General features: G+C 37.4%; 2 protein-coding genes across 2 annotated transcripts; both read right to left on the bottom strand.

The window, feature by feature from the left end:
* Positions 1-590: 590 nt before the first annotated feature.
* Positions 591-2,191, bottom strand: LOC121246707 (TOG array regulator of axonemal microtubules protein 1). The gene is made up of 5 exons (XM_041144946.1): positions 1,878-2,191; positions 1,644-1,750; positions 1,366-1,513; positions 1,040-1,234; positions 591-915 (listed from the first exon to the last, which is right to left on the bottom strand). Exons 1-5 carry the CDS (start codon positions 2,076-2,078, stop codon positions 682-684), a joined length of 885 nt encoding a protein of 294 aa, XP_041000880.1. The 5' UTR covers positions 2,079-2,191; the 3' UTR covers positions 591-681.
* A 5,926-nt stretch (positions 2,192-8,117) lies between these two features.
* Positions 8,118-13,663, bottom strand: LOC121247373 (ubiquitin fusion degradation protein 1 homolog). Its single transcript, XM_041145735.1, has 8 exons — positions 13,615-13,663; positions 11,618-11,728; positions 10,999-11,038; positions 10,791-10,815; positions 8,711-8,735; positions 8,585-8,617; positions 8,358-8,479; positions 8,118-8,252 (listed from the first exon to the last, which is right to left on the bottom strand). The coding sequence occupies exons 1-8, from the start codon at positions 13,661-13,663 to the stop codon at positions 8,118-8,120; spliced, it is 540 nt and encodes a 179-aa protein (XP_041001669.1).
* Between the last annotated feature and the right edge of the window lie 970 nt (positions 13,664-14,633).

Here is a 14,633-nt window from a genome sequence, read left to right as displayed (position 1 = left end):
TGTTCCGTTATCAATAAGGATAGATATAATAATTACTTGAATTCCTTGATCTTTGACTTCATACCTTATGCTTTTGTGCGCATTCCACACCTGAGAAGGGTATTTTATGGCTGCTGGGGGATGTTGACCTTGGTCCAGGAGCGTTGGCCGGGGGCTCCATCGCTCCGGGCCTCTTCACTATGTTTTCCTCCATCTGTGCCTTATTCTACCTTCGCTGGTCAAGGGAATTTGATAGTGGCACTTCTGCTTTTGGAAAAGATAGCCTGCAGTTCTCTCTTGTGGTAGTAGAGTGTAGTCAGGATTTGAAATTTAGACCATGTGATATCATGTGAAATTACTTGTTCCAAAAACTTAAGCTCACGAGAGTAGATAAATTTAATTATTTGTATTATATTCTTGATACTAATTTGGTTTTTATTGTGATCTCCGTTTGTTTTGAAATTAATTTATACCAAGCGGCTATTTTTTTAGTGTCGAATGTGAAAAACGACATTCATACAAGTTTCAATATTCCATGTAGAAACTACATAAATCAAGTGGACACAATAAGTTATTGAAAACTACATAAAAACGTGTCACAACATCTTTCCATATGTAAAAGGCAGGCAGCATTTTACAGGAAACAAATGGGACATCTTCACTTTCATTGTATTGTGACAAGACTGCGACCGGCACCATTATCTATTGAGAAGGGATAATCTTGAGCATGGACTGCGCATGAATGGGTGTTAAATTAGACAGGCAAAAGGTTTGCCATGCCTCATGCTTCAGCTCTTCATTTTCTGTAAACGCCTCATATATCGAAATCACAATACTTCTCGCGGCTTCTCTTGCCTCAGGCAGCCTATCTTTCAGCAAGTCTGCTGCCATTTGAACCAATGCCACCAATCCAACCTCTTTCATTCCTTCCAGTTCCTGCCATTTAGACCACACCAATTTTATAACTTGCTTTCATATTTACAACTTGAAAAGCTGCACAAAATTACCACACAAGAAACAAGGAAGCCTAGCTTAATATAGTGTTAAGTGGCAAATTTACCATCTTGGAGACACAGTTTGAAAGAGAAATGGCAGCCTTGGCTCTGACTCTAAAGTTACCATGGCTAACATATGCCCGGAGCTTATTAAACAGAGGCAGAGGAGTCATTGCCTTAACCATTGCGTTCAATGCCTTGTCTGCTTCTTCACACACAAACCGTTTGTCTTGGGACGCTTTCAGTATCAACTGCAGCAACTGTAAACCCACCACAGATAAAAAAAAATATATAAAAAAAAAATAAAAATAAAATTATTAATCATTATACATTCCTTTTGTCCAATCCTTTACCTACACGTGAAATTAAATTGAAAAAAGTGGATACATACCAAGTGGTCAAACGCCTCAGAGGGGAAGGAGTCGAGCAACTTGTCACCAAAAGCGTTGAAAATATCAGATGAAGCCATGATTGAGGTCTTGCACAAAGCGCTTCTTGGATTCTTCATCGCCTTCACCAGCACCAGCACTACTTTTTCTCTGTGCACACCATCCATGTTAGCAAATCCCATCTCGACAACAGAAAAATGGATACCATACGCGATGACACATTCATTTACCCACTTAGCATTGAACGGGGTAAGAAACAAAATGAGGAGAAATATCTTACAAGAGCGGAAGCAAGAGAGTGGAATGATACAGTGCAAACCGCCTGGCATTATTCAGGTACTCGCAGACTTTTGTCCAATCCTTTGAATCTAGCCCTTCAATCAAGCTCTGCATTTCCAATCAATCGAAAGTTACTTAACACACACAAAAACGACTGAACAACAAACGCGTATCATAATAAGAATTTCTGTGTGTAAAATGTCCGAAGGACCGCCTTTTGAAACAGAGGACCTACTTGGATCTTGGTTTCAGGATCTGGTATGACCTTCAGATTCTCAGACAAAACATAATCAACGACGGGATCAGCAGACGGTGGCTTGTTTTCGTCCTTCACAGCAGAATCAGATTGTTTTTGAATCGGAACCACGACCTTGGCTTGCTTTTTGGGCCTTTCTGGTGTTGTTGGGAGAGCATTATCAATTGGTCTTAACGCCATTGTGAAAGAGAAATCGATAAGGGGCAGGTGGGAATGAAAGAGTGTGATTTAAAGGGCTTCCCCGGAGGTGGGTTGGGGGTGGGGTTCTGATCTAGCAGGGGAAAGTAGCGTAAGAAAATCCATCCTTGCATTTTTCGTTTAAATTCAAATTTTGAAAAAGTTTTGGAAAAGAGACGTTGGCCTCTTTCGGCAACGGTTACATGCGGCAGGGTTATTCTGCACTGGCAACATTTGAGTCTGTTTGGACGCGCTGCATTTTGGTTTTGACTATCTGTTGAGCAATCAAGGGCCGTTGATCCTGACATCTGTCACCTTTTAAGGCGGCCTTGATTTTTTCACCCTTTTCTCGTGCCCAATCAGTAATTACATCCATTGAAAGCCTAATTCCACTCCATTCTGGAATACAAAAAATTATTTTATAATATGCTTGATTAGAAAAAAAAAGTCAATTTTACCAGCTGCGTAGAATAAAAAGAAAATTAATTTATAAAAAAATTTTACAAAGATAAATTTACAAATTGAGTTAATTTGATAAATAGTAATGTTAGATACAATCTTACGATAAGGAAGCACCGTCCACTCTCTTTGAAATAGTGGGGTTTACTATTAAAAAAATAAATTTTCATGTGAGTTTTAGATTTACCCACTTTTTTTCAAAAGGAGTGCATGACACTTGTATATTCTAAGATTGCAAATATAATTTCTCTTAGTCAAATTCCTCAGGAGGACAACTTGAAGGCTGATAAATTGGCACGGTTCGTGTCAAACGTGGACAACACAATTCTACCTTGGAAAGTGACCATCAAGACGATATGAATCCCCATTGTTGGGCTAAAAGTCTTGGAGGTAAGATCAGAAATCCATGAATAGGCATTGGATGTGACCAAATTCCTATCCATGGGGAAGCTTCTTGATAACAAATGGGAGGCGAGAAATGTGAAGAATAGAGTGGCCCAATTCACATTGGTGGACGGAGTGTTGTATAAGCGAGACTTCTCCACGCCCCTCCTGAGATGCATCTCGCCAAAATAAGTCTTGAACTCGAGGTCTCGGGTGCTAGGCCTATAAAAAGATACCATAAAAATGAAATTTATAAATTGATGTATTTTAGATAAATGATATTTGCAGTTATAGAGTGCGCAAGCACCGCGCACTTATTTTGAAAAAATTGAGAAAATATGTGACTTATATAAAAATAATTAATTTTTTAATAGTGGATCCCACTTTTTTTCAAAAGGAGTGTTGCTTGCACAACCTGTAACTATATCTAACATTACCCTTCAACTAATATGGGAATACTGTAAACAATCACGCCTCTCCCATACTTGCGGCATATACTTCTTGAGTCTTTCGCCCTTCGCTAGGTATTCCCCTATTACTTGGTTGACCACTACTTCAAAGTTTGCCTTCATATCGACTTCATTGGCGCCCATGGTCTCCACCATGGCGAGTTCTGCCAATATAGCCTTGTACTTTGCTTCGTTGTTGATAACTTTCTTCGTTGTCACTTGCTACTACATGTGAACTGCTCCCTCGCCAATGTGGCAAGAGAAGCCATCGACGTAGATTTGTCAAGACTTGTCGACCAGGGTTCTTGGCACTTCTTCAAAAAAGTTGATAAAATCAATTATAAAGTTTGCTAATAACTGCCCCTTTACTGTGGTCCAGGGAAGATAATCGAGATCGAACTCACTTAGCTTAATTGACCAATTCATTAGGCGGCCCGATGTGTCCGGCCGCCGCAATATCTTTTTAATGGTGCTTTCATTAAACCTTTTTATTGGATGTGCCTGGAAATAAGGTATTAATCGACGAGCGGCTACCACTAGTGCAAATGCCAACATGTCTACTTTGGGATATTTGATTTTAGCTTCTCTCAAGGCTCAGCTTGTGTAATAAAAAGATATTTGTACCTTCTCTTCTTCTAGAACCAAGGCAGCCGACACAACTTCCAGTGAAACTATTATATACGAATACAGGGTTTCCCTTTCTCTGGTTTGGCTCAAGAGTAGAGGATTCAACAAATACCCCTTTAGCTGGACGAACACCCTTTTGCATTTGTCATCTCATTCATGGATCTTCCGCAGAATACATAAGAATGGACATGAACTTGTTGAACGTCACCATTCTTCCTGTCAACTTTTACACCTTGTTCAGGTTTTTGAGTGACTTCATGTCAATGATTGCCTAAATCATCTTTGGGTTGGCTTTGATTCCTCTCTCTAATACAATGAAGCCTAGGAACTTACTCAACCCAACTTTGAAAGCTCACTTGGTCAGGTTGAGCTTCATTTTATATCGCCCCAGTACACCAAAGGCTTCCCGCAAGTCTAGTATATGTTGTTCAGGATTCTTACTCGTAACCAATAGATCATCCACGTATATTTTCATATTTTGGCTAATTTTCTCTTTGAACATCTAATTCACCAACCTTTGGTTGGTAGCGACGACATTTTTTTATCTGAAGGGTATCACTTGGTAGCAATACAACCTCTAGTTTGTTATGAAGATGATCTTTACTTGATCACCTTGGCTCATCCAGATTTGATTTTATCTTCCAGAATAGCGTCCATAAAACTCAGCATCCGGTGGTCTACTGTCGAGTCTACGATTAGATCGATGTGGGGAAGGGGAAATCTATCCTTTAGGCATGCTTGGTCTGTGAGGTCAACGCACATCTTCCACTTGCCGTTTGCCTTCTTGACCAAGACGACATTGGAGAGCCATTCGGGATAGTGGGCTTCCCGGCTAAGAAGTGTTCGAACTCCTCCGCTATCGCGACGTACTTTTCCGTGGTAAGACTCTTCCTTTTTGCTCGAACTTTTTTTACCTCAGGGTCCATAGGCGATGTTCAATCACCTTCGTGTCGATTCCAGCCATGTCCTTATAGCTCCAAGTGAAGATGTCCCTGTGCTCAGTGAGTAACTGTTTCAACTGTTGTATTATTTTGGGCTTCAGTTTGGTGCAAATTCTCATCGTTGCTTCCAAGCGAGCCTTGTTCAATGCGACTAGCTCAAGAGGTTTATTGACCTTGCCTTGTTTCAAATTTCACTCATCTTGGGTCTTGACCTCGCATTCGATGAGCTCGGGTGGCGCTCGTTCGTCGAGCTCGGATGGTTCATCTACCTTCACATCCTTTTTCCTCGTCCCTAAGTTCTTATACATAGCATTCTCTTGCTAATGTGTAACACCCCTCTCCCCAAAGTAAAGAAAGACATTTTTTTTAGAAAATCACGGGAACCGGAGTGCTACTAGTGAATCTGACTTAAAAATTTATTTATTTATTTTTTCTAAAAGGAGTGCTAAGTACAAAGATTCCTTATAATAAATAGAGTCATTTTGAATTAAAATACTAAAATCGTAAATAAGAGTGCACGAAAGTATTTATTAAAATTTCTCAAAGTTCGTGCCATAAAAAAATCATAATTTAAAATCTTTGTACTTGATCTAGGCTATTTTCACACCTTCCTGGACTAAGTTTCGTCCTGCTACTTTACCTTCATAAATATTCTAACATGGGGTGGTTTAAAAATATAAAACAAATTAAAATGAGTCGATGATATAGTAAGACGCCATCATAACATAAATATATTTAACACAAGATTTTTCATAAAATATTTCATGTTGAAAACTTAAAATTATAATTGTTCATATGTATGGTATGATATGCATGACTTATCTTGGCTTATCTTACTTTAACTTACTTATCATAATGGCCCACACACTTAACTATTCATGCAAGGTTGTGCACTAACCCCACATCCCGCGGTCGCAAATGGAGCTACTAATAGTATTCTAGCATACTATGGTGGACCACGCTTAGCTCCGTAGCTTACACATTCACCCATAAATTGTATTGATACCATGCATCTAAATGACCATCTGATTAACTGTTCTAAACTTATCTTACATTTAATCTTATGAAAACTTGCGTCTTTTATGTAATATGAGATGCATGAGATGTATAATATATATACTAGGCGGGAACAACGTGCAAAGCACGTTTGCCTAGTTTTATGAAAATAGTTATTTGTTAAAAAACAGCTAACTGAAGATTCAAGATGAAGGAAAATACCTCCTTTCACGGGTAATGTCCCAAATCAATTGGGTTCTACATCTACATCTCCTCGCACGTTTAAATTCTTGAAATAGGTTACCACACCTTCACACCCGAAGATTAGGAAGTATGCACACTACTATCCCAATATTGTCGAATGAGAATAAAAAATAAAAATAAATTTTATAAAGTGCCTCATCCACCCCTGTTCACAAAATGCTCAACATTAATTATGTCAAGAATTGAGGAAGTTGATAAAAAATAAAATCTCAAAAAAGAAAATGAAAATGAAAATGAAAAACATTAAAGAATTGATCACATTCATTTACTCTTTCCCAAATAATGAACCAAACACCACACTCCCAAGTCCCAACCCATTTAATTTGTTAATAATAACAGTATTTCGCCAGACATTAACAAATTATATATGCTACATCTGATATGTATACGCTTCCACTTGTGACTATCAATACACAACCCCCACCACATCCAAAATTGGTGACGCTAGACAGACTCTGACCAAGAGAGAGAAAAATTCTCATCCATATAAAAGTAGCCTGAAACTGAAATCATATGGCATTTACTTGTACTAATTGTGATAAGGGTTCTCTTCCTCTTCTCTCAAGACATTTGACTGCTTCGCTACGAAGTTCATCCGGTAGTTGCAAGCAGACCCAATCCAGCAATGACTCCAAATCCTTAGCATAGTCAAGTAGATACCAATCTTGTACCTTGGGGATAATGAATTTATTTGTCTTGGTAAAGCCGACTGTTGCCTGCAAGTAGTCCCTCTTTACAACTTCCAACTCTTCTTCCACTTGAGATGCTGTGTACACCCTCACCTTCATTCATAAGTCATTGATTTGACCCATTCCCATGGTTAAGTAATGGTGCAGAACTCCTCTGATACTATTTCTTTCACAAAAGTTATCGTGGAGACTGAGAGATCCTTTTGTACCATTTCTTTTTTTATAGTAATTGATGCAATAGTTACGAGTGTGTGCAGTTACTATATTCTATACAAGCTGGGAAGTAGTATTATGCTAAACTAATTATAAGATAGCACTTTTGCAAGAGATGGAAGTAGCAACATAAGATTCATAAGAAAGACAATCACCAAGTATATAAAATAATTAAACTCAATATAACAGTTTAAAAATTATGACAAGTATTTATATAAAAAAAATCTTGAAAAAGCAAGCTGAGCAATGACAAATATATATATATATATATATATATATATATAGACACACACACTACTACACATTATTCCTATAATACTAAAAATTTTAACTTTTTTAAGTCTGAAGTAAACTATGATTTGACACCGTGACAAAAATAGAAATGACAAATCTCCTTTAATTAGTTTTGCAGTTTTTCACATCTTTATCCATTGAGTATTAGGTTATTTTGGGTTTATTATTTTTCTCCTTTAAGTTTTGACAGTTCTGTCAGTCCACCATTTTCATGCTTTTTCGTTGTATGCTTTTTATTTGGGTTTATTATTTTTATCCTTTATATTTTGCCAAATGTGTCAGTTCAACATTTTTATGTTTTTTGTCTACTTTTTCTGCTCTGCATGTTGAATCAGTGCATGCATATAGGCTACATGGATAGACCACATACATATTACACTGTGGAACAAGGGTTGGGCATGACAAGGAGAGAACAATAAAGTAGCATGTATTATTATTTTAATAAGTTGTTTATATTCTTCTTCTAGCTTACAAGGGTCCTTCATTTTAACTCCGTTCTTCCATAGAGAATCGACAGTGGACCTTTTAGTTCAGAGTAGTAATTGAGCTATCATAATATGGAATATCATAAATGTGTCAAAACCAGGACAAGGGATGATGGATGCATACATTCATAATCAATCAGATCAACTGCATGAATCCCTTTCTTTGCCCAAAAAAAAGTACAGCGGACTCAAAATACCAAATATGCACTAACTAATATCATATAACAAAAAACTCAGCAACTCACATAGCTTCTGGGTTAGAGATATCCAAAAAGTCCTTTGTGTTGGGTTGCAACTTGACATAGGTTCCCTTCGGAAGAGTCATATTTTTTACACGAACAATGTCCCCCTCTTGTAAGAGCATGTTCTCCATCATCTATATAGAAATAATACAAACATAAAAGGAATAAAAAAATGACAGAAAACATCTTTAATAGTAAATTTACCAAGCAAATAATAGAAAACGATTTTGAATCCCCACCCAATAAGGCATATAGATCATGCCTTCTTCTGCAATGAACTCAAGAACCCCACAATGAGAAATCCGCTCAGCAGCATCATTCCGAAGTTCAAACAACATTGGATAATCAATATGTAAAGATGCTGCAAGTTTTTTATCCACATTTAGCATTGTTGATATCTTGAGTACAAACTACATTAAGCGCAAGTATAAGACTGCATATTAGAGGTTAAATTAGACGAACTAACCTAGGCGGTCCAGAGCTGAAGGGGGCATTATAACTGAAACAAAGACTTTTACAAATATATATCAAGAATAAGATGCGTAAAACTGAAATCCAATCATAGCAAATGGGATGAATTTGAAAAACTTACTTTTATCACCGCTTTCGATTTGCGGCTGCAGAAAATATCCCAAAAATAATTAGGATTATAAACAACAGAAAAATTGAGAAAAAGAAGAATGTCAGCTTCCAAAATTAGAGAGAGAGAGAGAGAGAGAGAGAGAGAGAGAGCGTCCTCAGGGCCAAAACATAAATGACCAAATTGGTCGTCTAACTAAAAATGAAAAGGCTAAAAAAGCCTGAAACCTAGAATTAGCTGTGCTACTGATGAAAGTTATCAACCTCGAACACATATGATCTAATGGTGCAGACCAAGTGCATATAATTCACTACTGTAAAGATTGAAAACCTCCCAATGAAAAAGTCAAGCAAGCCTTTCGAGATCATCAAAGGACGACTTTAGCATGAATTTATTTGCTCTATAATGAATTACTATGACACTGAAGAGTTTTAACAAAGCTCAGCCATTGTAGTATTTTTTGACTTCTTTTTTTCCTGTTGATTTTTACTTCTCATCTCTCTTTCTACTGGTTTATAATGTTTACTGCTAATTTTTATAGGTGATTACTTTTCAGCTTCTTTTCCAGTTCTTCTAAAGTGTTCTTAGCTGGAGATTTAAAAAACTGGAACTTTCTGTTGTTCAACCACCGTGAGTGCATGATTGTTTAGTGTAATATTTTCTAATGGTTGTTTAATATAGCGTTTTCTGACTTACTTTTTTTTTTTTTGGTTCATTGATTATTGCTTAGTATTATCTATGAGTTATTTTTAGTGGTTTATTTTCAGATCTTGTTGGTTGAGAACTTTCAGAACTGGACGTTTCTGTTTCTTATCGTTGTAAGTGTATGTTTATTTCATCACGTCGTTTGTTATAACATTTATTTTTTCAAATTTTTAAGCTATTTGTTATTCTATTTTATATTATTTTTTTGGCTTGGTCGATACTGTGTTTAAGAACACTACTGTGTTCAAACAGAATATACAATATATACGAAGTTCTAAATGGAAAGTGTTATGCAAGTATTTAAAATAAGTATTTAAAAGAATCTTGTGTTGTTATAGATGCCTGTTCTTAAAGTAGTAGTGTTCAGTTAGATAGAGACAAAGAAAAGGCATCTATAAGAACACAAGATGATCAAAATCAACAATAAACATTAAAAACCACTAAACAACCAGCAGTAAATCAACGAAAAAAGAAACAGAATAACATTAAAAAAAAAACATTTTTTTACTTCCCTTTTTTTTTCGTTGCCAGATATGTCACATAACAATAACATGTAAAAGAAAGAAAAGATGCCCATCATCCAACTTCAGATCCATATAAATTTTAAGCGAAACAGGCCAACCCTCAAAGCAAACAGCCCAACCTTGTTTGCTCGGCGATTTTTATATACACGCTTTTCTTGGATGATTTTTAAAAATGAGGAAATAATTACTTAATGCTAAATCCAAGTCAAATTTCTATGTATAGATAGGTCAGACAGATATGTCACACATCAATCACATGTAAACAAAAAAAAAACTGCAGATCATCCAACTTTAGATCCATACAAATTTTAAACGAAACAGGCCAACCCTAAAAGCAAACAACCCAAACCTGTTTGCTGGGCGTTTTTTTTTTTTTTTTTTTGATAAGTAAGAGTGATGGGCGATTTTTATATACATGCTTTTGTTGGATGATTTTTAAAAATTTAGGAAATAATTACTCAATGCTAAACCCAATTCAAATTTCTATGTATAGATATGTAAAAAAATAAAAAAAAAACCGCACATCATCCAACTTCATATCCATACAAATTTTAAACCAAACAGGCCAACCCACAAAGCAAACAGCCCAAACCTGTTTGCTGGGCGATTTTTATATACATGCTTTTCTTGGATGATTTTTAAAAATTAGAAAATAATTACTTAATGCTAAACCCAAGTCAAATTTCTATGTATGGGCCTATGTATGACCCACAAAAGAAAATTATTTCCGAGTCCAATTAGTTTTTAGCTAATGAGAAAGAAGCATTACTCTGTTTTCAATAAAATTCTTGAGTTCTAATGGAAAAATAAAAAACTAAAATCCTAAAGAAATGAACGAAAAACAACCGGTACCATACAAAGACCTGCAAACCAGAATCTCGAAACTTCCTGCAATCATACAAACCAGAAAAGCAACTGATCTGATTTTTTCATTTTTTTTAACTAAAAAAAAAAAGAACTAAAAGCCTAAAAACAGAAGGGTACAAAATATATATATATATTCCACAATACATACTCAAAACTCAAAAACAATATACAGATTGAATGAAAAAATTAGAGTCATATACAAACCTCAAAGCAACTGAACTGCAAACCAGAAACTCGAAACTTCCTGCAAGAAACACACCAATAAATCAGATCAATTAAATTGAAAAAATAATAACACAACAATGCGGTGACATGTAAAAATAAATAAAACTCCTATTTCAAAATCGACTGAGACAGAAGAGTTTAAAAAAATAAAAAAAGAAGCATGCACTAAGAAAAGAAACACAGAGTAACACAGAAGGGTAAAAAATCACAAAATAAACATCCACCGAGGAGAGGGGGCTCATGGTGGGGTGCGGCACGGAGGAGAAATAAGGAAATAGAGAAAAGAAGAGAAATAAGAAATAAAGAAAAGAACTTTAGGGTTTTAACAAACGGAAACACGATAAGAAAGGAAAAAAAAAACTATTCCAACTGATATGCATATTATACAGACAAAAAAAAAAAAAAAAAAGAACTATACCTAGATCCAAACCAAAAGATTATCGAGAAATAGAAAGGAGAGAACAAACAACCAAGAAGAGATTCAAATCATTCGCTATCTGAACGAGTCCGATATGCAAGAGATCTACAAGAACTTCAAAATCAAGACAGATACATTTCGCAAGAGCCCAGATGTTTGGACTGAAACAAAAATGTAAACCCAGATCGGCGGATGAGGCTTCTCCCGGTGAGGCTTCTCCCGGTGGTGTGCGTGTTGGACGATGGTCACCGGAGGAGCCGAAACGGCTACCCCCTTTATTCGGCCAAAAACCTAAAAAAAAAAAAAAACTCAACAAAACCACTGAAGATGAAGGGCCGGTGGGGAGAAGGAGGAGGGGAAGAGGAAGAAGAAGCCGAAGCTCCCCTTCCCCCAGCTGGATTCGAACGAACGAGTTTCTAGAGAGAGAGGGTCTGGTTTCTGTCGAGAGAGGCTTTGGTTTCTGTCGAGAGAGGTATGGCTTAATCGAGAGGGCATCAAAACGGAAACTTAACGGAAATTACTGTAATTTCGTTAAAACAAGAATTTCCGTTAAGCTTCGTTAAATAGCCACTTATATATATAGAAGATATAATTATAATATTCAGAATGAAACATGATGAAAGATATGCTTGCAAATATCATGACATGTGTAGTATATAAACACTGACTTTCAAAGAATTGGATTTAATAATAATATATATAACTAGCTAATGTGTACTAATCCTAATTTATGATCAAACTATTTACCTCGCAGTGTTAATCCAATATTTTCGGCATGAAACCGATCACGTGAACTAGAAAGAGAGAGAAAACGTAAGGGATGCTGTGAGAAGAATGAGACAGTCGGTTATTGGTGTGGTGAACGTGGGACATGCACGGTGCTGGATTGAGTATCATGAGTTTGGCATTTACGGAGGTTTATGGTTTTTCTAAATAATATACGGAAGTGAAGATATTTATAGAGAGATTTGGGAGAGGGTGATGACGAGTTCAAGTTTGAGTTTGACTCGGTCCCGATCATTCAAGAAGAAAGTTTGAATTTAAAAGCATGATCTAGTAGTTCATTCAATATATGATTGACATTGACTGAAACTGCATATGAGACTTCAATCAGTGATGATTTTAAATTGAAAAAATTTCTTATGGTCAATCTTTAAATTCTAAAATGAGTTTAACTCGTTCAATAAATAATAAATGTGATTTAACCTAGTTATTGAGTCTAATTAAAACTCATAATCAATTTCAATAATTTATTGCTCGTAAGCTTATCCACTATGACCCATTAAACATAATTTATGTCCAATAAAAATTATCAATATTTCGACTTTAAAATTATTGGGACAGGTTGTTACATAACGCTTGCTTGCCGCCCACCTTTCCGACACTTGCCTCATTAGGGAACTTCCTCTTCAGATGATACATTGAGGTGATAAACTTCAGGTCATTCAAGGTCGGTCACCCGATGATGGCGTTGTAGGATGATTGAGACTTGACTACCAAAACATCAGTCGTGGTGGTGGTCGTGTGTGGCCCGACCCCCACAGATGCTTGTAAGCTGATGGAGCTCATTGGTTGTACCGTTTCTATCGAGAACCCTTTTAGTGAAGTGGTGCTGGGCGCAACTGGCCTTGGTCGTCTTCACAAAGGCATCCAAAAAAAGATGTCGGCTGACTGATGTTGTCGACCAATATTCTTTGGGTGGTGAAATTGGCTACGCACATTATTACTGCTAACGCGTTGTTGTGCAGGTAGATTACCCATTATAGTCGTCGTCGTTGAAAGAGATGACGACTGTTGTTCAGGCTATTGCTTGCTTAGTCGGCCTCCTGATGCTAAAGACTTCCTCATGCCTTGCTCTTTGTGCATAGGCCCTCCTCTTGGATGATGTTGAACTGCCTCCTGCGATCATGCAGATTTGGCCAAGGGGGTGTTGTTCCCTTCTAGGCTTTGGCTAGGGGTTCTCATGGGGCTCTCTCGCTAGGTTCTCCTTCTTTTAAAACTCTCCCTCCAGTGGGGGCCTTTGCTGTCATTCTTGCCTCTTTTCGTCCGTTCGCCTTGGGGGAAAGGAATTCTAGGCAACCAACCACTCTACCACCCATTCTCTTGCATTTCCTCAATCCTCCACTTCAAGAAGTGACAGTTTTCTACCTAGTTCCCTTCGATGTTGTGAGCAATACCGACAGGTTCTTTGAGCATGACCGTTGTCGCCTCAGGTTCTTTCTCCATCCCTGGTTTGCACATTCATGCTAGAATACGTCGCCCTAGTACTCAGGATTCTTGAAAGTGTGTTTCCCTCTCTCCTCCTGTCGTATTGGCCTTTCCTTGCCTTTTGCTCTTTTTCTTAGTCTTTCCTAATTTTGGTTCCCTTGATTGGCTTTCTGCCTGTTCCACCTTTGATTTTCTTGGTGCGGTTAAAGCTCAGAAGGTATCTTCTGTGTTGACGAAGTCATCACCGCTGTTTATAAATTTCCGCAACATGGTTGGGGTTTTTCTCACCAACTCGGCCATGAAGGGGTTTATGGCCTAGATTCCTCCCAATAGCACTGCCAACATGATTTTCTTATCTTGGTCATTATCCATCATGCGTTCATTGTTGAACCTGGCAAGGTAAGCTTTTAGGCTCTCATATTCTCTCTATTTGACAATAAAGAGCTATGCAACGAGTTGTCTCATTCTCCTATTTGCCATGAATTTGGTCAATAACTGTCTGCCTAGCTCTTCGAAACTGTCTATGGAGCTCGGTTGGTGAGCTCCAAACCACCCCCTCTCTACTCATTTGAGGGTCAGGGGAAAGGCTCGACAGACGATCTTGTTTGGAAAGTCGTAGAGCGTCATGTTGGTTTTAAACGTCTCCAAGTGTTCGACTAGGCCTTTCGATCCATCATACATTTCGACCCGTGGAACCTTAAACTTTGGTAGGAGTAGCATTGTCATTATTTATGCAATGTAAGGTAGGTTCATGCTAGTGAGCAGGTGGTCGATGGATGAGGACCCACCTATCCTCCTGGTCATTTCTTCATAGTTGTTCATAAGGTTGCGTAAATCGTGGTGCATCTTTTTCTTCTTGTCATCGTCGAAAAGGGGCCTGCCTATGCTCTATGATTCCACTTCGGCCCGCTCGTTGTGGCTTGGAGCGGCGTCTTCCCTTGAACCATCATTCCGTTGTTTTAGGACTTCGTTCTCATGTTGGAGAGTC

This window comes from Juglans microcarpa x Juglans regia, chromosome 1S (genome assembly GCF_004785595.1).
Source record: "Juglans microcarpa x Juglans regia isolate MS1-56 chromosome 1S, Jm3101_v1.0, whole genome shotgun sequence".
NCBI classification, from domain to species: domain Eukaryota; kingdom Viridiplantae; phylum Streptophyta; class Magnoliopsida; order Fagales; family Juglandaceae; genus Juglans; species Juglans microcarpa x Juglans regia.
Note: the sequence above shows the minus strand (reverse complement) of the source record. Positions and strands in the feature narration are given on the sequence as shown.